Source organism: Giraffa tippelskirchi, chromosome 11 (genome assembly GCF_054371585.1).
Source record: "Giraffa tippelskirchi isolate mGirTip1 chromosome 11, T2T-mGirTip1v1.2.pri, whole genome shotgun sequence".
NCBI classification, from domain to species: Eukaryota; Metazoa; Chordata; class Mammalia; order Artiodactyla; family Giraffidae; genus Giraffa; species Giraffa tippelskirchi.
In genome coordinates this window covers 85359970-85382099 of record NC_137285.1, presented here as the reverse complement: position 1 = coordinate 85382099, position 22130 = coordinate 85359970, and the positions used below count along the sequence as shown (strand labels likewise).

Sequence of the window (22130 nt, the reverse complement as noted above, 5' to 3'; positions counted from 1 at the left end):
TGTGAGGTTTAAGGACATGGTCAAAACACCTGGGGTATATAGAAAACATGTTGTCACTGTTTCATTACTGAATCCTTAGTTTCAAACCATTCTGAATGAACACGTTTTATGTATTTTCCATCATACTCTGAATCCTTTTTAATCATCTGCCACCTTTAATCCTGGTTAGTTTAGAGTATTTTCATATGTAATTTATAATAGTCAAATTATCTGACATTTAAAATCAAGTTTTATACGTTTCTAAGGTTATATGTATATCCTTTAAAGCACTTTCAAATTTTATTTGATTTAATTGACTTTCTCTCATGATGTCTAAATTTATTTTTAAAACAGCCTGAATAACCATGACTTTTATATTGCTATTGAAATGTGTTAGAATGGGGTATAGATTAAAAACTCAGAAAGCACTCATTTGAAAGTCATAAATATTGAGTATATGCAAAGCCTATCATTTTATCTGAATGAAGTGCTTCCTAGTGGTTAATTTCAAAAATTATCAAAAGAAAATACATAATTTAAAATACCTTTAATGTTAAAGATTTTTAAAATATTCCCAGTTTTTATTTTTGTGTTTCTTTCTTTATTGCCAATCAGAGTGATTAGTATATCTTTCATTGCCCACTTTTATCTAATCACAAAAACATTAACCAACCCTTAAGAGGTTTATAAGTACTGAATGTTCATTCTAAACAATTACCTGAAAAGTAATCTGTTGTGTAATTTGCATTTGACTAAAGTTTGAAATGTGTTTTCTAACACTGGTTTCCTTGTTCAAGTCCAGTATAAAGATAGTCCTTTCAAATTCAAATGAATCTTCTCAAGGACAATCCTCCCTGAAAAACAAATGAACATCATATGATACTGAATAGAGCTTTTGAATAGGAAATGATCAAGTCAGTCAGAATATATGTGATACTTAATGCACCTCAGAACTGGTTTGTTGGGTTTTTTTTAATCATAATTAGGTAATTTGAATGAGAAAGTTATCACATGTACTTATGCTGTGATGGAGGAAGATTATACTTCTTCTTGTAGTAAAGAGACTCATCCTTTTGGAAATCAGCTTTCCTGTAGTCTTAGGCACTTGAAGCATCTCTTTGCCACCAGGTGTAATTATAAATTGATACGTCTTTAGAAACATGGCAGTCCAAGGGTCCACGTGTTTGCATGATTTATCACATTCCGACTCTTGATATGGTTTATTAGTTTTCCACCCAGTTCCCTCAGCTCCTTGGAACACATCCCATTTCTCCTCCATAGTTCTCCATGCAAACTTCCCCTGAGATGTGTGCTCAGCACATATTTGTTCTTATTCTTGATTCCGAAAACTTGGCCTCTTTTGCCCCAGTGCTGAATGGAATCTTGGTGACACTGTTTTGGATGAAATAGAAAAGAACAGCTATATTGCTTTGCCAGGCAGAGGGCACAGAGAGCTCCTGAACTTGAAAGTTGTGTTCCCCCCCCCCAAAAAAAAAAACCTAAAAAACAATGTGTCCCAACCCAGGAGGACTTAGTGAGGCGTTTTTTAGCAATAGCTCAAGGGTAGGGTTTCTCAGAGGTTCAGAGTGTGTGCAGGGCCTGCACTTCTTTAAAGATACTCATAATGAGCTACTCTGGTTCCCTTAACCGAGTCTCCAGTGGTCTCCTCTGGTCTGAAGAATGCTGACATCTTCCCTCTTAGGTTTTAGTTCTATGAAGAACTGTAAAGATACTGTTACGGGTATCTCCTGAGGAAGAACCAGGACACTTCCCCCAGGCTGCACTATTGTTTCCTGGCTGTTCCTTCCTTTTCTCCACATCTCCTCCCTTCCCTGATTAGCAGCTGCTTAAATCTGCCCTTGGGAACTCAGGGAAGGTCGTGGAAGCAGGAACAGAAGACAGAGAAGAGCTTCTTCCCCAGGGGCCCCAGAGGGTCCTGCTTGGTTTTATTCTTACTTATTTCCACTAGGCTTTTATTGCCAAGGGGAAGATTTTGATCATGAAAGGAATATTTAAATTACCTTTGGTTTATTGAGAGGTAATACTTGAAATTATAAATCTTAAATCTGGTTTTGAATTTTATTTTTATTATTTGTCTTAAGCCATAATTTTTCTTTAGACATTTTTAATCATCATACAGCTCTTATTTATAAATGTACTAATTTTAAAAGTAAGTCACTTTCACCTCTTTATATTTTCATAAATCTGATAGAATTCTCCCACTTAACACATTTAATCAAACAAGCTTCTATAAGCATCGTTGTTCAGTTGCCCAGTGTGTCCAACTCAACCCCATGAAGTGCAGCACACCCGGCCTCCTTTCCCTCACCATCTCTCAAAGTTTGCCCAAGTTCATCTCCCTTGCATTGGTGATGCCATCTCATCCTCTGACACCCTCTTCTTCTGCCCTCAATCTTTCCTAGCATCTGGGACTTTTTCAGTGAGTCAGCTGTTTGCATCAGGTGACCAAAATACTAGAGCTTCAGCTTCATCATCAGTCCTTCCAATGAGTATTCATGGTTGATGTCCTTTAAGATTGACTGGCTTGATCTCCTTGCTGTCCAAGGGACTGTCAAGAGTCTTCTCCAGCACCACAGTTCAAAGGCATCAATTCTTTGGCACTCTGCCTTCTTTACAGTCCAGGTCTCACAACCTTATGTGACCGTTGGGAAGACCATAGCCTTGACTATAAGGACCTTTGTCAGCAGAGTGATGGCTCTGACTTTCAACACACTGTCTATGTTTGTCATAGCTTTCCTGCCAAGAAGCAATTGTTTTCTTATTTCATGACTGCAGTCACCATCCACAGTGATTTTAGAGCCCAAGAAAATGAAATCTGACACTACTTCCATCTTTACCCCCTCTATTTGCCAGGAAGTAATGGGGCTGGATACCATGATCTTAGTTTTCTTAATATTTAGTTTTAAACCAGGTTTTTCACTCTCCTACTTCACCCTCATCGAGAGGTTCTTTAGTTGCTCTTTGCTTTCTGCCGTTAGAGTGGTATCATCTGCATACTAAGGTTACTGATGTTATATCTATATATAACTATTTATATAGTTATGAATTTAACTCAGATGACCATTATATCTACTACTGTGGGCAAGAATCCCTTAGAAGAAATGGAGTAGCCATCATGGTCAACAAAAGAGTCCGAAATGCAGTACTTGGATGCAATCTCAAAAACGACAGAATGATCTCTGTTCGCTTCCAAGGTAAACCATTCAATATCACGGTAATCCAAGTCTATGCCCCGACCAGTAACGCCGAAGAAGCTGAAGTTGAACGATTCTATGAAGACCTACAAGACCTTCTAGAACTAACACCCAAAAAAGATGTCCTTTTCATTATAGGGGACTGGAATGCAAAAGTAGGAAGAAACACCTGGCGTAACAGGCAGGTTTGGCCTTGGAGTACAGAATGAAGCAGGGCAAAGGCTAATAGAGTTTTGCCATGAGAACGCACTGGTAATAGCAAACACCCTATTCCAACAACACAAGAGAAGACTCTACACGTGGACATCACCAGCTGGTCAACACCGAAATCAGATTGATTATATTCTTTGCAGCCAAAGATGGAGAAGCTCTATACAGTCAGCAAAAACAAGACCGGGAGCAGACTGTGGCTCAGATCATGAACTGCTTATTGCCAAATTCAGACTTAAATTGAAGAAAGTAGGGAAAACCACTAGACCATTCAGGTATGACCTAGATCAAATCCCTTATGAGTATACAGTGGAAGTGACAAATAGATTTAAGGGACTAGACCTGATAGACAGAATGCCTGATGAACTATGGACAGAGGTTCGTGACATTGTACAGGAGACAGGGATCAAGAAAATCCCCATGGAAAAGAAATGCAAAAAAGCAAAATGGCTGGCTGAGGAGGCCTTACAGATAGCTGGGAAGAGAAGAGAAGCAAAAAGCAAAGGAGAAAAGGAAAGATATTCTCATCTGAATGCAGAGTTCCAAAGAATAACAAGGAGAGATAAGAAAGCCTTCCTCAGCGATCAGTGCAAACAAATAGAGGAAAACAACAGATTGGGAAAGACTAGAGACCTCTTCAAGAAAATTAGAGATACCAAGGGAACACTTCATGCAAAGATAGGCTCGATAAAGGACAGAAATGGTATGGACCTAACAGAAGCAGAAGATATTAAGAAGAGGTGGCAAGAATACACAGAAGAACTGTACAAAAAAGATCTTCACGACCCAGATAATCACGATCATCCTCTGTCGTCCCCTTCTCCTCCCGCCTTCAGTCTTTCCCAGCATCAGGATCTTTTCCAGTGAGTCGGTTCTTTGCATCAGGTAGCCAAAGTATTGGAGTTTCAGCTTCAGCATCAGTCCTTCCAATGAATATTCAGGACTGATTTCCTTTAGGATGGACTGGTTGGATCTCTTTGCAGTCCAAGGGGCTCTCAAGACTCTTCTCCAACACCACAGTTTAAAAGCATCAATTCTTTGGCGCTCAGCTGTCTTTATAGTCCAACTCTCACATCCATACATGACTACTGGAAAAACCATAGCTTTGACTAGGTGGACCTTTGTTGGCAAAATAATGTCTCTGCTTTTTAATATGCTGTCTAGGTTGGTCATAGCTTTTCTTCCAAGGAGCAAGCATCTTTTAATTTCATGGCTGCAGTCACCTTTAGGGAGAAGAGAAAAGGTCCTGTGGGAACCATGAATTCCCCGTGAATGCACTCATTTTCTCCTGTTTCTTTCCAGCCACATGTCATATGATGTTAGTTGTGTGTGATAGGAGCCTTTTAATCTGAAATGGCAGATTAGAAATGTGAATTCAAAATTAAAGGCAAGTGTTGCTTTATGTTGTCAATCCTGAGAATGTATGGTAAGGCCAAGTAGATTACATCTGTAAGGACATGCTTGGTTTTTAATAACTAGGAAATTGAAGATACAAGGACTTTTGCTTTGTTAGTTGCATGGAAGACTATTCTTTTTCTCATATGGCTTTTTGAATTCTGTTGAGCTTTAATAGCTTTTTGTGTTGCTAAACTGCCTTTTGGAAACTTTACTTGGATTTCACTAAAAACTTTAGCCCTTATTAGTTGCTGGGGGAGAAATAATAATGTTTCTCTTTAAGTTTTGATTGAATACACTAAGTTCTTTAAATTAGCCTATCTTCTGCTTTACCCCTAAAGGCCCAGTATCATTAATACTATAGGATTTCAATTCCTTGAAATGTGTGGTAGTTGTACTCTGCCTAACCCTGGTCTTCACAGAAAGATCAGTGTTGGGGTAAGAGTCCTGCAGAGTTGACCAAAGCAGCTTCTGTTAGCTGATAAGCTCTAACCCTTGTAGAAGCCAGAGAGGGTACTTGAGCAAGTCAGCTACAAACCAGTAACTAGCCAGCCATTGATCAGCAAGCATTTCTTGGGTGCCTGCTCTGGGAGGCTTTGAGCAGTCCATGTTTCATACGGACAGGTATACTCCCCTCTCTACTGCTGCAACAGGAATACTTGCCCTCCACTAAAGAAAAATTAGGATAAATTATCAGCCTTTAATGGTGTGATCTTACTTAGGAAGAACCCCTTACACTGATTTTTCATATGAACACTAAAGAGTTCCCAGTCTTTCTTTTATAAGCTATAGAGACCTATTTTTGTTGAATTATCTTTAGCACCAGCATACTAAGTGGAATATAGCCTTCATGACTTTGGAAGATTGAAAGGTTTCCTTTACAGAATGTGTTCCTCCCTTACTTCCCTCAGAAGCACTGCTCCTTGGGACTTCCTCCTACATCAGTCACTGGGAGATAGGATTCTAGAGCATGTTTAAGCCATATGGCGTTCTTCTCCCCAGACTCAGAAGAAACTGCTGGATTCTTGCGTGAAGGCACTGTTGAGTAGTAGTTTGTAAGGCAGCCATGAATGGGTACTGCCATTATTACCCTTTGATGTCTTTTTACAGGAATTGGCAAGTCAGTAGCCAAAAAGCCTCTGCTACATTCCAGTTAACCAAGTAAAAGCTAAGAGTGTGGGATTGGCTTTCTTTCATTTACTCCTTTTTGAGTAGAAATCTATTGAAGTTATGTATAATTAAATCAGAAACACCAGGTTATGCTGTGGTTGAGACACTTACCACAGTGAAGGTTCATATCTTGATCATGGTCTAGGTCCATTCAGATCAGCTGTGATTCTCTTATTTATAGTTTTTACTCTAAAATCCAAGCTCATGGAGTACCTTGTCTCTCTAACATTGATGATCTTGTGCCAGAGGGGACTAGAAAATGGCGAGCTCCTATATACCAGTTCTCCCTGACTGGTGGGTAACGATGTTTGTCACTTGCATTCATGTTTCACTGGCTAGTGCATATCATGACCAAACCGTCTTAGTGAGAGCTGAGAAGCACAACCATCCTACAGGAAGGGGCAACAAATACAGGTGAACAGTAGTCCCAAGCTACTGTAATCCGTTTAGTTCCAATGAGAGGATGTGTCTGCTCATTGTTATTTATAGTAAACACCCTCTTCCAACAACACAAGAAAAGAATCTACACATGGACATCACCAGATGGTCGATACCGGAATCAGATTGATTACATTCCTTGCAGCCAAAGATGGAGAAGCTCCATATAGTCAGCAAAAACAAGACCAGGAGCTGACTGTGGCTCAGATCATGAATTCCTTATCACCAAATTCAGAATTAAATTGAAGAAAGTAGGGAAAACCACTAGACAATGCAGGTATGACCAGAATCAAATCCCTTAGGTTTATACAGTGGAAGTGAGAAATAGATTTAAGGGACTAGATGAGATAGACATAGTGCCTGATGAACTATGGACAGAGGTTCGTGACATTGTACAGGAGGCAGTGATCAAGACCATGCCCAAGAAAAAGAAATGCAAAAAGGAAAAGTGTTTGTCTGAGGAGGCCATACAAATAGCTGAGAAGAGAAGAGAAGCAAAAAGAAAAGGAGAAAAGGAACAATGTACCCATTTGAATGCAGAGTTCCAAAGAATAGCAAGGAGAGATAAGAAAGCCTTCCTCAGAGAACACTGCAAACACAAAGAGGGAAACAATAGAATGGGAAATACTAGAGATCTCTTCAAGAAAATTAGAGATACCAAGGGAACATTTCATGCAAAGATGGGCACAATAAAGGAGAGAAACAATATGGACCTAACAGAGGCAGAAGATATTAAGAGGAGGTGACAAGAATACACAGAAGAACTATATAAGAAAGATCTTCATGACTCAAACAACCATGACAGTGTGATCACTCACCTAGAGCCAGACATCCTGGAATGTGAAGTCAAGTGAGCCTTAGAAAATATCACCACGAACAAAGCTAGTGGAGGTGATGGAATTCTAGTTGAGCTATTTCAAATCCTAAAAGATGATGCTGTGAAACTGCTGCACTCAATGTGCCAGCAAATTTGGAAAACTCAGCAGTGGCCACAGGACTGGAAAAGGTCATTTTTCATTCCAATCCCAAAGAAAGGCAATACTAAAGAATGTTCAAGCTACCGTACAAGTTCACTCATCTCACATGCTAAGTAACGCTCAAAATTCTCCAAATCAGGCTTCAAGAGCACATGCACTGTGAACTTCCAAATGTCCAAGCTGGATTTAGAAAAGGCAGAGAAACCAGAGACCAAATTGCCAACATCCATTGGATCATCGAAAATGCAAGAGAATCCAGAAAAACATCTACTTCTGCTTATTGATTACGCCAAAACCTTTGACTGTGTAGATCACAACAAACTGTGGAAAATTCTGAAAGAGATGGAAATACCAGACCACCTTACCTGCCTCCTAAGACATCTATATGCAGGTCAAGCAGCAACAGTTAGAACTGAACATGGAAAAACAGACTGGTTCCAAACTGGGAATGGAATTCATCAAGGCTGTATATTGTCACCTGCTAATTTAACTTATATGCAGAGTCCGTCATGTGAAATGCCAGGCTGAATGAAGCACAAGCCGAAATCAAGATTGTAGGAGAAATATCAATAACCTCAGATACCAGATGTCACCACTCTTATAGCAGAAAGCAAGGAGGAACTAAAGAGCCTCTTGATGAAAGTAAAAGAAGAGAGTGAAAAAGCTGGCTTAAAACTCAAGATTCAAAAAAACTAAGATCATGGCATCTGGTCTCCTCACTTCATGGCAAATAAATGGGAAAACAATGGAACCAAGTGAAAGACTTTATTTTCTTCGGCTCCAAAATCACTGCAGGTGGTGACGGCACCCATGAAACTAAAAGACACTTGCTCCTTGGAAGGAAAGCTATGACCAGCCTAGCTGCTGCTGCTGCTAAGTCGCTTCAGTCGTGTCCGACTCTGTGCGACCCCATAGACGGCAGCCCACCAGGCTCCGCCATGCCTAGGATTCTCCAGGCAAGAACACTGGAGTGAGTTGCCATTTCCTTGTCCAGTGCATGAAAGGGAAAAGTGAAAGTGAAGACGCTCAGTCATGTCCGACTCTTAGCGACCCCGTGGACTGCAGCCTGCCAGGCTCCTCCGTCCATGGAATTTTCCAGGCAAGAGTACTGGAGTGGGATGCCATTGCCTTCTCCAACCAGCCTAGACAGCATATTAAAAAGCAGAGATGTTACTTTACCAACAAAGGTCCATCTAGTCAAGGCTATGGTTTTTCCAGTGGTCATGTATGGATGTGAGAGTTGGACCATAATGAAAGCTGAGCACCAAATAATTGATGCTTTTGAACTGTTGTGTTGGAGAAGACTCTTGAGAGTCCATTGGACTGCAAGGAGATCCAACCAGTCCATCCTAAAGGAAATCAGTCCTGAGTGTTCATTGGAAGGACTGATGCTGAAGCTGAAACTCCAATACTTTGGCCACCTGATGCGAAGAGCTGACTGCTTGGAAAAGACCCCGATGTTGGGAAAGATCGAAGGCAGGAGGAGAAGGGGACAACAGAGAATGAGATGGTTGGATTGCATCACTGACTCAATAGCCATGAGATTGAGTAAGCTCCTGGAGTTGGTGATGGACAGGGAAGCCTGGCGTACTTCAGTCCATGGGGTCACAAAGAGTCGAACACGACTGAGCCACTGAACTGAGCTGATGCCTCTTTGAAGAGTAATGCTCAAGCCCCAGTCACTTCAACCCTGCCCAGAGAATACCATGTTTGTGTGATTTGCATATGTAAATTTTACATTCTCCTCTAGTCAATAACAGTGATGATGATGATAAGAACCAACACTCTGTAGCACTATATTCTAAGTACTATTCTAGGAGATTTGCAAATGTTAACATAGTTCATCTGGGAATAGCCCTATGAAGACAGTATTACTATTATCCTTATTTTATGGAAGAGGAAAATGAGGTAGAGAAAGAATTAAAACTGTCCCCAGTAATACAGTTGCTAAGTGGGAGAGTAACTATTGTCTCTTTCTTCTGCTTGTCACTAGTGGCTGGCTCTTTTTTTGTTTTTATCGTTTCTTCTGTTCCTCGGTGATGTGTGCACAGGAGCACATAAAGAAGGAGTCTAGAATCTAATTACATTTATTCCATTTGCTGCTCTTCTATGCTTCATATGGTTCTGTCTTCATCTTACTGCACCCCTTTAAGACATGTAGTGTTAATTTCCCTCATTTTTAGATGAAAGGATAGCATTTATAAAGGTTCATAGGCATGCTTCCATCATAAAGCATGAGAGTTGAGATCCAGCCCCAGGTTCACCTGGCTCTAAGCAAAGCTGAGTGTTACCTCTATCACGGAACCTCCGTATACTGGTTCAGGCAATAGCAAAGGATGTTCAAAGGCAATAAAGCAAAAATGCATGGTTATTTTGGCCATTATTTTGGTTATTAGTTTATTCTTTCACATCTTGACAATTACTTTACGATATTATGATGGTTTTTGCCATACATCAGCGTGTATCTTTTAGAATAAGTGTTTTGTGTTTTGGATTTTTTTTAATACATCCCGGAGTAGAATTGCTGGGTTATATGGTTGTTCTATTTTTGACTTTTTTGAGAAACCTGTACACTGTTTTTCACTCTGGCTGCACCAATCCATATTCCCACCAACAGTGTACAAGGGTTCTCTTTTTTCCCACATCCTAGCCAACATTTGTTATTTGTTTTGTTTGTGTGTGTGTGTGATGGCCATTCTGATCGGTGTGATGTGATACCTCAGTGTAGTACCTCTAGTTTTTCAATTTCTCGTTTCTCATCTCAGATTTCTCAAACCTTTCAGTCAGTTCAGTTTTGGTGATTTTCTATGCCTAGGATTTCTTCAAAGTCTTTCATCTTTCCTGGCACCTGTTTTTAGCCTAATTTTTTGATATGTGTTTTTTGTGGATCTGTGTTGTTGCATGTATGTGTTTAATCCACCATCTTTAAATGGAAACCAGTTTTAATTTTTTAATGGTTTGTCTTTGTCTTCATAAATTATTATCTGGGAATATTAAGAGATATCATATATTCACTATATTTGGTAAAAGTTTGCATTATAATATCAAAACTTCTTGAATTTTCCCTGTGGGATATTATTTGGTATTTTTAAATCCTTTCTCTTTAAACAAGTAGTCTAATTTGATTTGACCTCTAAACCTTGAGAAAATCTGTCAAAAAGCAATGAAAATAAAGTGCAGTTTCATAATGGAGAATCTTTGAGAGGATTTTTAGTGGACTTACTATGCCTATTTTGAACTATTTTGAATATGATATGAAATGAAATAGAATAGAACGTAGAATTTAGGAGACCTGAGTTAAAATGTGGCTCTAGACCTTAGAACAAAAAAATAAAAGTTTTCAGCAACCTGGTAAATCACCTTCCGATTGCAGTGCTTTGTCTGTGCCTCTAATGTTCTTTGGGGAATCTCATGGGAAGAGTACAGGAATAGCTTTGTAATATAATTAATAACACACAGTAAAAGTTTATTTTTATTGTATTTGCTTCTGTCATCCAGAAAAATATATAGTAAAGGATAATGCTAATTTTAGGGAACACGGATGGGTTCAATTTTACATATTACTTTCTGTGAAAGATCTGTGTTTCTAATGAAGCAAGTTAACATAAACATTGGTGAATATGAATCTCCCTCTTTCACTTCTACCCCCAAATAAAAAATCAGATGCTAATCAAAATATTTGATAAATTTAGTAACAGCCTGTGTGCCATCAAGCCATGGAACAACAGAGCCAACTGAAGCAGTAATGTTAGTTCATCATAAACACTTCATATGGTTTTCTTTTATTTGCAGTGTACTTAAATGAAGCAGGGTTCAACTTTGTGAGAAAATGCATTCAAGCCGTGGAAACGAGAGGTCAGTCTTGCCTGATGGGTACACCGTTGCTGTTGTGTGGTCCCTTCTTACAAAGAAACTGCTTAGAAATCAGGATGTCCTTTGTTGTCAGTAGGAGCTTAATTTTAAGAAACATGACTTATAAATTATACAAACATATAAATAGCTGTACTCTGAACTTCAGTTTGCCAAAATCATACTACAAACGTACTTCTTTTTCATGAAGTTTCATGATATAGCCTCACTTTACTTTGATGGACCAATATTATTATTTTTTACCAAGCTGTTGGAAGTAAGATTCCCAAGGAGTTTGAATTCAACTCTCCGCCTTCCCTGCATTATATCGCACAGTGATTTTTGTCACCGTCACAAATTCAGCACCTGTCTTCATTCTAGTCATGACCTCTGTCCTGAAGTCCACAATAGTTGCCTTTTATTTCCAGGAAAACTTAGCTAAAGCAAAACTTCCTATTGGGCTTTGAAATTCCCTAAACTTAGATTCAAAGTTTGGTGCTGCCACTTAAGTTTTGACAAGTCAAGTCGTTTCCTTAAAATCTCTGAGTCTGTCTTCTCACCTGTATTTCTTTTTAATTTTTATTGGGGTATAGTTGATTTACAATATTGTGTTAGTTTCAGATGTATAGCAGACTGAATCAGTTTTACATATACATATATCTACCCCATTTTAGATTCTTAACCCAAATAGACAACTATGGAGTATTTAGTAGAATTCCCTATGTTGTATAGTAAGTCCTTATTAGATATCTTTTTTTATGTAGAAGTGTATATATGTCAATCCCATCCTCAGCTTTAAAGTGAAGCTAGCAATTCCATCCACCTGTTCAACACATAGGACTCCGTGATTGAGGAAGCATAATATGAGAAATACTGATCATTCTTTCTCATCTTGGGTGGTTTTTTATATTCAGGTAGTGGTGAATAGACAGCTGTACTTTGCCATTTTGAAGCTCTTCATAGACTTTCAAATTACTGTTCATTGTCTGCTCTAAGAAATATATGTCTGATGTGTATTTCCAGGGTAGGTTTGCTAAAGTTAGACTGTAAAATTGGATGCATACCTTCTAGATTTTATGTAGGCATATATCTGAGTTTTTAACATTATGTACTTGGAAGTTGTGTCTTATGCCGTTTTCTTGTGACTTTTTTCCTTCTCACTAGGCATCACCATTTTAGGTCTCTACCGAATAGGAGGAGTGAATTCCAAAGTTCAGAAACTCATGAATACCACATTTTGTAAGTTTTGGCTGCAGCCCGTTACTTACTTAACTTTTACATTCTTATAGAAAATTCAAACCATAGGTTTTTTTGAGATATAGATTATTGCTTGTCTTTGAGTATTTCGACTTTATATCTAAAATTAATATTTGTATTCATTTTTAATGTCCATTATTATAGATGACCAATCAGAATTTGTAAAGGGGCTCTTTTTCTAATATCGACTTTTTCCTCAAGTGTTCTTTGGTTAGCTAGAGGTATAGTAAGATTTATGGGTGCTGGGATTCAGATGGCCTGAACTGGAATCTTAACTCAGCCAGTTTAAAGTTCTGTGACCTTAGGTAATTAGCTTAACCTCTCTGTGCCTTCTCCTCATTTATAGAAGGAGTCTCATTGAATGATAAGAATTTGGTATGTTAATCCATGTAAAGCACTGAGAAGCACGCCCAGCATGTGGGAAGTGTGCTGCGATGTTAGCAGTTAGCAAACATCTGATTTGAGGAACTATGTTCCATAAGAAATCTTTGCGGTTCAGTGTCAGAATGAGCTTTGCACCAACTCAGGCAAACAACAATCCTAAAGTTAACTCACTGGCCTTCTAAGAAATACATGCCTCTCTCTTTGACCTACTTTTGTTTGCATCCATCTTCTTAACAGTGCTCGTGATATTTTGACTTGCACAGTTTAAACATCTTACTTTAATTCTTTTCAGCTCCCAAATCCCCTCCTGACATGGACATTGATATTGAACTGTGGGATAATAAGACAATAACAAGTGGACTGAAAAACTACCTCAGGTGAGGTGGGCCTGCCTCCTCCCACTCTGCTGTGGTCTCTCGGTCACCCCTGTGGGCAGGCACCGTGGACCCCAGGGAGCCCCACGGGGTGCTCTTCCCTCCTTAGCACAGCTCGTTCACTTGAGGTGGGTTAGCTCAGACTGGTCACAGTTACATTCAGTGTTCTGGAATTTATATGTGCTTGTTTCAAACAGTAAACTTAAAAGGCTGCGATAGTTTATGAGTGCTAAATAATAATTTCTATTTCGTATTAGATTCAGATGCAGGTCTTCGTATATTTTTTTATAAAACATCACAAGTTGAATTGGAAATTTAAAAAAAAAGAGAAACCATTGCCCCCATATCTGAGAGGGATTTTGTTCCTGTAGTCGAGTAGTTCTCACAAAGTATTAAAAATAATTCCCCCAGCCTCTCCCATTTTAATACAGTGGCAGCAAGAAGTGCTCAGGACATTGGTATCTTTGAGGTCTGCATTTTTGAGCTACCTGTGGACTCCCTGGTAGGACTTGATTAGACATTCAGTCACCCAGTTCTCACAGAAGCACTGAAAGTTCAGGGGAAATCCAAAGAGAGCTGCTCTTCTGAAACCTGCTTCATTCTCTCTTGCAGGTGCCTTGCAGAACCGCTGATGACTTACAAATTACACAAAGATTTTATTGTTGCTGTTAGTAAGTACATTTCCATTGGGTGCATTGTAATTGATGTGGTTTTATGCTGTGTCGGAGGTTGTAAGTTTAAACCTGCTAGTTAACATTTTCCTACCTATGGCTTAAGAAATTGCCATTCTCATACTTAATAGTTTACAGTATGGTTACGAGAGTCACAGAATGAACTAAAATACTGTGTTACTTAGTAAGACTCATTGGGGCGGCATGTATGGTGTGATTAGAAAGGGCTGTGAGGAATTACTCGAGTTACATTTTCCTTGATTAATGAATGTCAGTTCTTACAAGAGTGACTTCATGGTTAAATAAACAAGACCATAAAGAGGTGCAATCAGTTATGCCCCTGCCTCCACTGTGCTCACAGGCTTTGTTCCTAAATATGGAGAAAGAGTCAGCTATTTTTGGCAACAACACCTTTTCTCTCTTATTGTATTTATTGATGATGATCAGATGGTGCAGTGGTAAAGGGTCTGCCTGCCAGTGTAGGAGACTCAGGTTCAATCCCTGGGTCAGGAAGATCCCTTGGAGAAGGGAATGGCAACCCACTCCAGTATGCTTGCCTGGAAAATTCCATGGACAGAGGAGCCTGGCAGGCTACAGTCCATGGGGTCACAAAGAGTCAGACACGACTGAGCACACACACACTCACAAACTCATGAGATATCTATATTGTGTCTTTAGATCTGTGACTGCCTTAATGTTATATGAATAAACAGGTTTAATTCAAAATTATGGGGAGCAGAGGAGGGAGCCAGTGGCAGTCATGTAACCTGAGCAGTTAGAATTGTGTAAAACGTTGGGCTCAAGGGCCACATCACCATCTGAGCCAGTCTCAAGTTGTAACAGTTAAGAGTTGGCATTTCATTGTTAAGATATATGAGATATGAATGTAATAAGAGTATTTTTCACAATCCAAGAAAGAAATCAACTGCATTAGTTTATTACCACACATTGTAATGTCACAGGAGGTGTTATCTACTGCTAAATGTGTCAAATAAAGCTGAATGACATTGGTTTGCAGCCCTGCATACATGACTGACCACATGATCTCATGAACATCTATACCACTTAGCTTTCTCCTGAGACTCTGCACTCTACTTCCTCTTTATAGAAATCTGTCCTTGTAAGAACAAGACCTTAGAAAGTATATAATCCAACCTCATTTTATTAACAAGGAAATCAGGACCCAGAGGGGCAAGTGACTTTGTCCAAGGACACTAGTAAATTCATAGTAGTATCAAGACTACAAGCCAGATTGTTTGACTCTACCTAGAACACTTCGTTACAAGAAATTCGTCTTATAACAAATGGTGTTTGATCCAGTTAGCTAGAATGGCTCAATGAGCTGGTGGTTTTGATGCAAATATTTGGTCACAAGATTTTTTTTCTTCACTTTTGTGGCAAATAGTGATCATATTATTCACTACCACGATAATTAAAGCATATCTTATGTATAAGAATCCATCTTCTGTCTGGGTCAAGGATAATAGAAATAGGTATCATTTGGCTTCAAACAAGAGAAATTTAGCTCAGGAAGAAAGGAGAAGTTACTCAGAGACTAAGGGGAGTCTGTCAGAACTCCTTGGCAGAGAATGGGTCCTGCCTACCGTGGCCTGCACCCAGGAACTGCAAAGTTGGAAATAGATGTTTCTCATCCACCCTCCAAGCTTTTTGGATGTCTGTCATTTTTGTTCTCTGCTGCATATCTACCTCATTTGCAGACAGATTTTCCTTCACTTGGGAGCACATTTGGTGATGATCTGCCTTGTTTTACATGGTCTGCCTTTGCACGGATCCAGCAGGCAGATCAGAGTTTTGGTGTCTCGATTCCAACTACTGGGAGATACTTTCATGTTTAGCCCAACACAAACCAGGCCCTTTCCTCACTTCGTGTGCAGACAGCTGTGCCCAGAAGAGATGAAGATCTCATCATAAACCCTGTGTGGTGGGCACTTTCTGGAGAAAGGGCTTGGCAGGGTGGGCAGTCACCCTAGAATTTGCTTATCGTAGTAAGAGTCTATTAAATAGATTCCTTTTTCTGAAGCATTACAAGTTTCTGTAGCCAATGTGTCAGCATCTTGGCTTTCTCCTTGCAGACTGGATCTGTTTGAGATGACTTTTTTTTTTTTCAGATTTACCGTGGTCAGCATGGGCTTAAAATCTACTAGGCCTTTGGTTGTACAATTATCCTGACACCTGAGAAGAATAACTCTTTGCCATCTTTTAATCTATAAAATTTAGAAAAGAATGCCTCCTTCCTCTGGTCTGATAGAGTCACTCAGAGGTTTCAATGTGATAAAGCGTATTGTGGCGTCTGGCACATTAGACCATTTGTAACAACTGCTGCCATCACTCATGTTATTAAAAGTTTTATTCTCTCCTTTTGTAACAAAACCAAAGGAGGAAATGAGTTATGGCTGTATAGAAGTATACAGCTCCGAGGCTAAGAGCGTAGGTCTAGGTTAGATAGAACTGAGTTCTTCTCTGCTTAGTGAATGCAGATCATGGACAAGTTACCCAGTGACTCTAAGCCTTAGGAGATGATAGTGATAATATTTACCATGTGAAGCAGTGCTTATAAGCCATGACAGATGGAAGTGGTTATGATGTTTAAATTATTAATGTTTATATAATTAGAATTTAAATATTTGCAACCTTTTTTTATGTTACAGAATCTGATGACCAAAACTACCGGGTGGAGGCCGTACATGCATTGGTGCACAAGTTGCCAGAGAAAAACAGAGAGATGCTGGACATCTTAATAAAGCACCTGGTCAAGTAATTCTCTGACTTAGATTGCTCACTTACTTGTTTATCTGTTAAACTTAAATATATTCATGTCTTTTAAAGGGGGTGATAGAGCTGTAACTTTGCTACTATAATCAGAGTCCATTGAAACTGCTTGAGAAATGATGTGGCAGTCTGTTTTTAAGTTATAATCTATGTGTGTGTGTATGTGTATTTGTTTATGACATGCAAATAATTATATCCTTGCAAGTTATACTTATGATGGAATGTCAAGTTAAAAATATAAGAAGGAATATACAGTTCTTTCCCGGTTCTTTTAGATGCACTGTAAGCCTAAAGTTTGCAGACCAGGTCTCTGTTTCACTAGGGTCACCAGGTTCTACCAGGTCAACATGCCACTGGAATATTAGCTTCCTTCCCCAGATTCCTGTTGTCTGTTGGTTTCTGAAGATCTTTTTGACTCTTATGTATTTAAAAATTTTGATAAATATTGTATTAATCAAGTTTTGTCAGAGAACAGAACTAATAGGTTGTTGTCTGTGTGTCTATGTATACATACATATTTATGTAAGAGAGACTGATTGGTTGCAAGGAATTGGCTGCAGAATTGTGGAGGCTGATTTCAAGCCAGCCTGGAGACCCAGAGAAGTTGATATTGTGGTCCAAATCCAGGCAGTCTAGAGGCAGAATACCTTCTTCCTCAGGGACCTCAGTCTTTTTCTCTTAAGACCCTAAACTAATGTTTAGATGAGGCCCACCCAGGTAATGGACAGTAGTCTGCTTCACTCAAAGCCTACTGATTTAAATGTTAATGTCATCTAAAAATGCCTTCACAAAAACATCTAGAATTATGTTTGACCTAATATTGGGGTACTGCAGCCTAGCAAATTTGATATATAACATTACCCATAACAGATCTATCTTGAGTCACACACATACACACATACACACACACACATATTTAATTCAGAGATTTCAGTTCAGCTACCATGCTGCTAGAAACAAAAGTCCAAATTCAGGTTTTAAACTTACTTAAGAATTCCCTATAGTCTCATTTACAAATGGGAACAGTTTTTGTCTTAATGAGTACCACAGTTCATTTCAGTTCAGTTGCTCAGTCGCGTCCGACTCTTTACGACCCCATGAATTGCAGCACGCCAGGCCTCTCTGTCCATCACCAACTCCCGGAGTCTACCCAAACCCATGTCCATCGAGTCGGTGATGCCATCCAACCATCGCATCCTCTGTCGTCCCCTTCTCCTCCTGCCCCCAATCCTACTCAGCATTAGGGTCTTTTCCAATGAGTCAACTCTTTGCATGAGGTGTCCAAAGTATTGGAGTTTCAGCTTCAACATTAGTCCTTCCAATGAACACCCAGGATTGATCTCTTTTAGGATGGATTGATTGGATCTCCTTGCAGTCCAAGGGACTCTCAAAAGTCTTCTCCAACACCACAGTTCAAAAGCATCAATTCTGCAGCACTCAGCTTTCTTCACCGTCCAACTCTCACATCCATACATGACCACTGGAAAAACCATAACCTTGACTAGACGGACTTTTGTTGGCAAAGTAATGTCTCTGCTTTTAAATATGCTATCTAGGTTGGCCATAACCTTCCTTCCAAGGAGAAAGTGTCTTTTAATTTCATGGCTGCAGTCACCATCAGCAGTGATTTTGGAGCCTAAAAAATTAAAGTCTGACACTGTTTCCACTGTTTCCCCATCTATTTCCCATGAAGTGATGGGACCAGATGCCATGATCTTAGTTTTCTGAATGTTGAGCTTTAAGCCAACTTTTTCACTCTCCTCTTTCACTTTCATTAAGAGGCTCTTTAGTTCTTCTTCACTTTCTGCCATAAGGGTGGTGTCATCCACATATCTGAGATTATTGATATTTCTCCCGGCAATCTTGATTCCAGCTTGTGTTTCTTCCAGCCCAGCGTTTCTCATGATGTACTCTGCATAGAAGTTAAACAAGCAGGGTGACAATATACAGCCTTGACCTACTCCTTTTCCTATTTGGAACCAGTCTGTTGTTCATGTCCAGTTCGAACTGTTGCTTCCTGACCTGCATACAGGTTTCTCAAGAGACAGGTCAGATGGTCTGGTATTCCCATCTCTTTCAGAATTTTCCACAGTTCATTGTGATCCACACAGTCAAAGGCTTTGGCATAGTCAATAAAGCAGAAATAGATGTTTTTCTGGAACTCTCTTGCTTTTTCGATGATCCAGCGGATATTGGCAATTTGATCTCTGGTTCCTCTGCCTTTTCTAAAACCAGCTTGAAGTACCACAATTCACAGTCAAATGATTAGTCCTTCCTTGTTTGCTACAAGTAGTAGCCAAATTTATGCTAATTTGAGCCATGCACATTTGAAACTGTGCTCTGTATTAATCAGTATCATCTTAACTTGCAGGGTTTAAGATAATATAAGTTGGCCCTCCTTGAAATAAGAAGGATATCCACTAGGAATGATTTCATTTCAAGTTCATTGTTAACGATTGCCCTTGTTGGCATTTAGCTAATGAGAAGGGACTCACTATCCTTGGTCTGAATTACATAGTCTTGAATTATGTTTTTGAGTTGTGTGTCCTTTTCTTGAAACTTAACCATACAACATTTAGTGGGCATTCTCTTGCTACATTCAAGCTAATTTTTTAGCAAAGCCTTTTAAAATACACTTTAAAAGCTGCATGAGTGTCACATAAAATATTTTTCCTTAATTATCCAGAATGTTAGATGAACACAAGCTTCACCTTTAATTGTGACTGTAATATAGGAAATAGAAGGAGTATATCTAGCCACTAAAGAGTACTGAAAATTCTTCTGCCCAACCTTCACCACCATTCCTGGCTGAACCTAAAAATGTCAATCTCCTCTGAGCAGCAGCAGTAGAATGTGTGCTCACATCACCAATGACTTACTTAATTCTTCTTCTTGTTTATTCACCAAGTCAGGTCCAACTCTTTGCTCTGTGTTCACTGTCTCCCAGAGTTTGCTCAAATTCTTGTCTGTTGAGTCAGTGATGGTATCAAGCCATCTCATCCTCTGCTGCCTCCTTCTCCTTTTGTCCTTTTGCCTTTAATCTTTCCCAGCATCAGGGTCTTTTCCAGTGAGTTGGCTCTTCACATCAGGTGGCCAAAGTATTGGAGCTTGAGCTTCAGCATCAGTCCTTCCAATGAATATTCACAATTGATTTCCTTTAGGATGGACTGGTTTGATCTCCTTGCAGTCCAAAGGATCCTCAAGAGTCTTCTCCAACAGCACAGTTTGAAAGCATAAATTCTTCAGTGCTCAGCCTTCTTTATGGTCCAACTCATATCTATACATGACTACTGGAAAAACCATAGCTTTGACTATATGGACCTTTGCGGGCGAAGTAGTGTCTCTGGTTTTTAATATGCTGTCTAGATTTGTCATAACTTACCTTCCAAGGAGCAAGTGTCCTTTAATTTCATGGCTGCAGTCACCGTCCACAGTGATTTTGGAGCCCAGGAAAAGAAAATCTGTCATCCCTTCCACTTTTTCCCCTTCTATTTGCCATTAAATGATGGGACCAGATGCCATGATCTTAGTTTTTTGAATATTGAGTTTCAAGCCAGCTTTTTTCACTTTCCTCTTTCACCCTCATCAAGAGGCCCTTTAGTTCCTCTTTACTTTGTGCTGTTAGAGTGATGTCATCTGCATATCTGAGATTGTTGATATTTCTCCCAGCAATCATGATTGCAACTTGTGCTTCATCCAGATGGGCATTAGTAGTTTACTTAAGTAAACAAGTAGCAACTGATAACAATCTTGGTCCCTGGCCACCTTATTGACTTAGGAGAATTTAAAATCAATGACCCAGATTGCTCACTGGCCTAAAGGACCAGTGACTGATTACAAGTCTCCAGTAACCAGCTCTGAAACATGGTATAAATCATTGATTTCTTTCTGAGAATGCATTGTCTTTAAGACAAGGCCTTATGTGGTCTCCTCTATGACTTAAACTTTAAGTATTTAAAAGTGCAGTTCAGAGTGTACTTCATATACAAGTGGAGGGAGTGGGGTGCAGAACTGGCTGAAACATGGGATGATAAGAATCTATATCAGCGGACTAGCCCAGCAGAAGGGAAATTCAGTGAAGAGGAATATAGTGATCAAATTATTTCATCTTCCAAAGAATGTGGTTGCGGCTGCTGCTGCTGCTAAGTCACTTCAGTCGTGTCCGACTCTGTGCGACCCCATAGACGGCAGCCCACAAGGCTGCGCCGTCCCTGGGATTCTCCAGGCAAAAATACTGGAGTGGGTTGCCATTTCCTTCTCCAGTGCATGAAAGGGAAAAGTGAAAGTGAAGTCGCTCAGTCGTGTCCGACTCTTAGCGACCCCATGGACTGCTGCCTACCAGGCTCCTCCATCCATGGGATTTTCCAGGCAAGAGTACTGGAGTGGGGTGCCATTGCCTTCTCCAAAGAATGTGGTTATCAACTTCATTTTCAAAATAGAGCAGTTTTTTTATGATCTCTAAATTTATTCCCAGTGAGCTTCATATTAATCTTATTCTAGGTTACTTATACTACCAGGCACTCTTACTTTTTAGCAAGAATACCTGGAGCCAATTTAATTACAGGGAAGAATATTATTTTAAGATCATATTTTATTTAATTTAACTCATTTTATTTAATTTTGTCAACACTGCTATCAGGGTTATTATACTTTACAGATGAGGGAACTGAAGCCTTGAGAGAGGAGATTAAATAACAAGGCTGATTGCACCCAGCTTCCATGTTGGAAGGACCCAAGCTTTAAATCCAGACAGGCTCACTGCCTTTACAGATGACTTATTAGGCTCTCTAATGCATATTAAACAATGAATTTATAATATTTGGTTGCATAAAAAGGAAACTTAGAATGAAATTCTTCTTATGCTAACGCTGTCTTGGGCACAAGGGTAAATTCAGTCAATGGGACAGTCAGCTCTTCCTGTCCTACATCAAATGTTGGGTGGGATAATCCAGAATCCTGGATTCCTCATAAAATTTTGCTTTTGCTTCTAGAATGGAGTTAGTGTGCATACTTAGTCATATATAAACATTATCTTGTGTTGTGCTCCTGACTAGAATTTTTCATCCTCACAGCCCCACTGGGAATAAGATAGAAAAGGCAGTGGTTACCCTAGAAGATAGGTTAAATAAAACAAGGTTACCTCTTAAGAATGCATCCAGTTTCCAAATTAAGTTAGTTAACTAGTCAAAGTCGTTTTTGAGAGTTCACTGGGGTTACTTTGCTAAGGTCAGTAATATCAGAGACCCTTCATTTTCAAGCCAGTACTAATGCTTCCAGATCTCCTTGTCTTGCTGTTTGCCTAACACAGTGCTCAGCACTCGGGGGCCCTCGGGGAAGTGGGTGATGGATGGATGGGTGGGTGGATGGATAGATGGAAGACAGGATGGAAGCAGTCATCGTACATGGGGAGCTCAGGGAAAC

General features: G+C 39.5%; 1 protein-coding gene across 7 annotated transcripts in view; it reads left to right on the top strand.

Moving 5' to 3' along the window:
* The window catches only part of ARHGAP42 (Rho GTPase activating protein 42), a 343088-nt gene that overhangs the window by 296109 nt on the left and 24849 nt on the right, over positions 1–22130 (top strand). For all 7 annotated transcript variants that reach the window (XM_081545986.1, XM_081545985.1, XM_081545990.1 and 4 more), the window contains 5 exons: positions 11177–11239; positions 12398–12472; positions 13167–13251; positions 13861–13919; positions 16589–16694. In XM_081545986.1, the coding sequence (XP_081402112.1) occupies positions 11177–11239; positions 12398–12472; positions 13167–13251; positions 13861–13919; positions 16589–16694 (388 nt within the window). The remainder of the gene's footprint in view (positions 1–11176; positions 11240–12397; positions 12473–13166; positions 13252–13860; positions 13920–16588; positions 16695–22130) is intronic.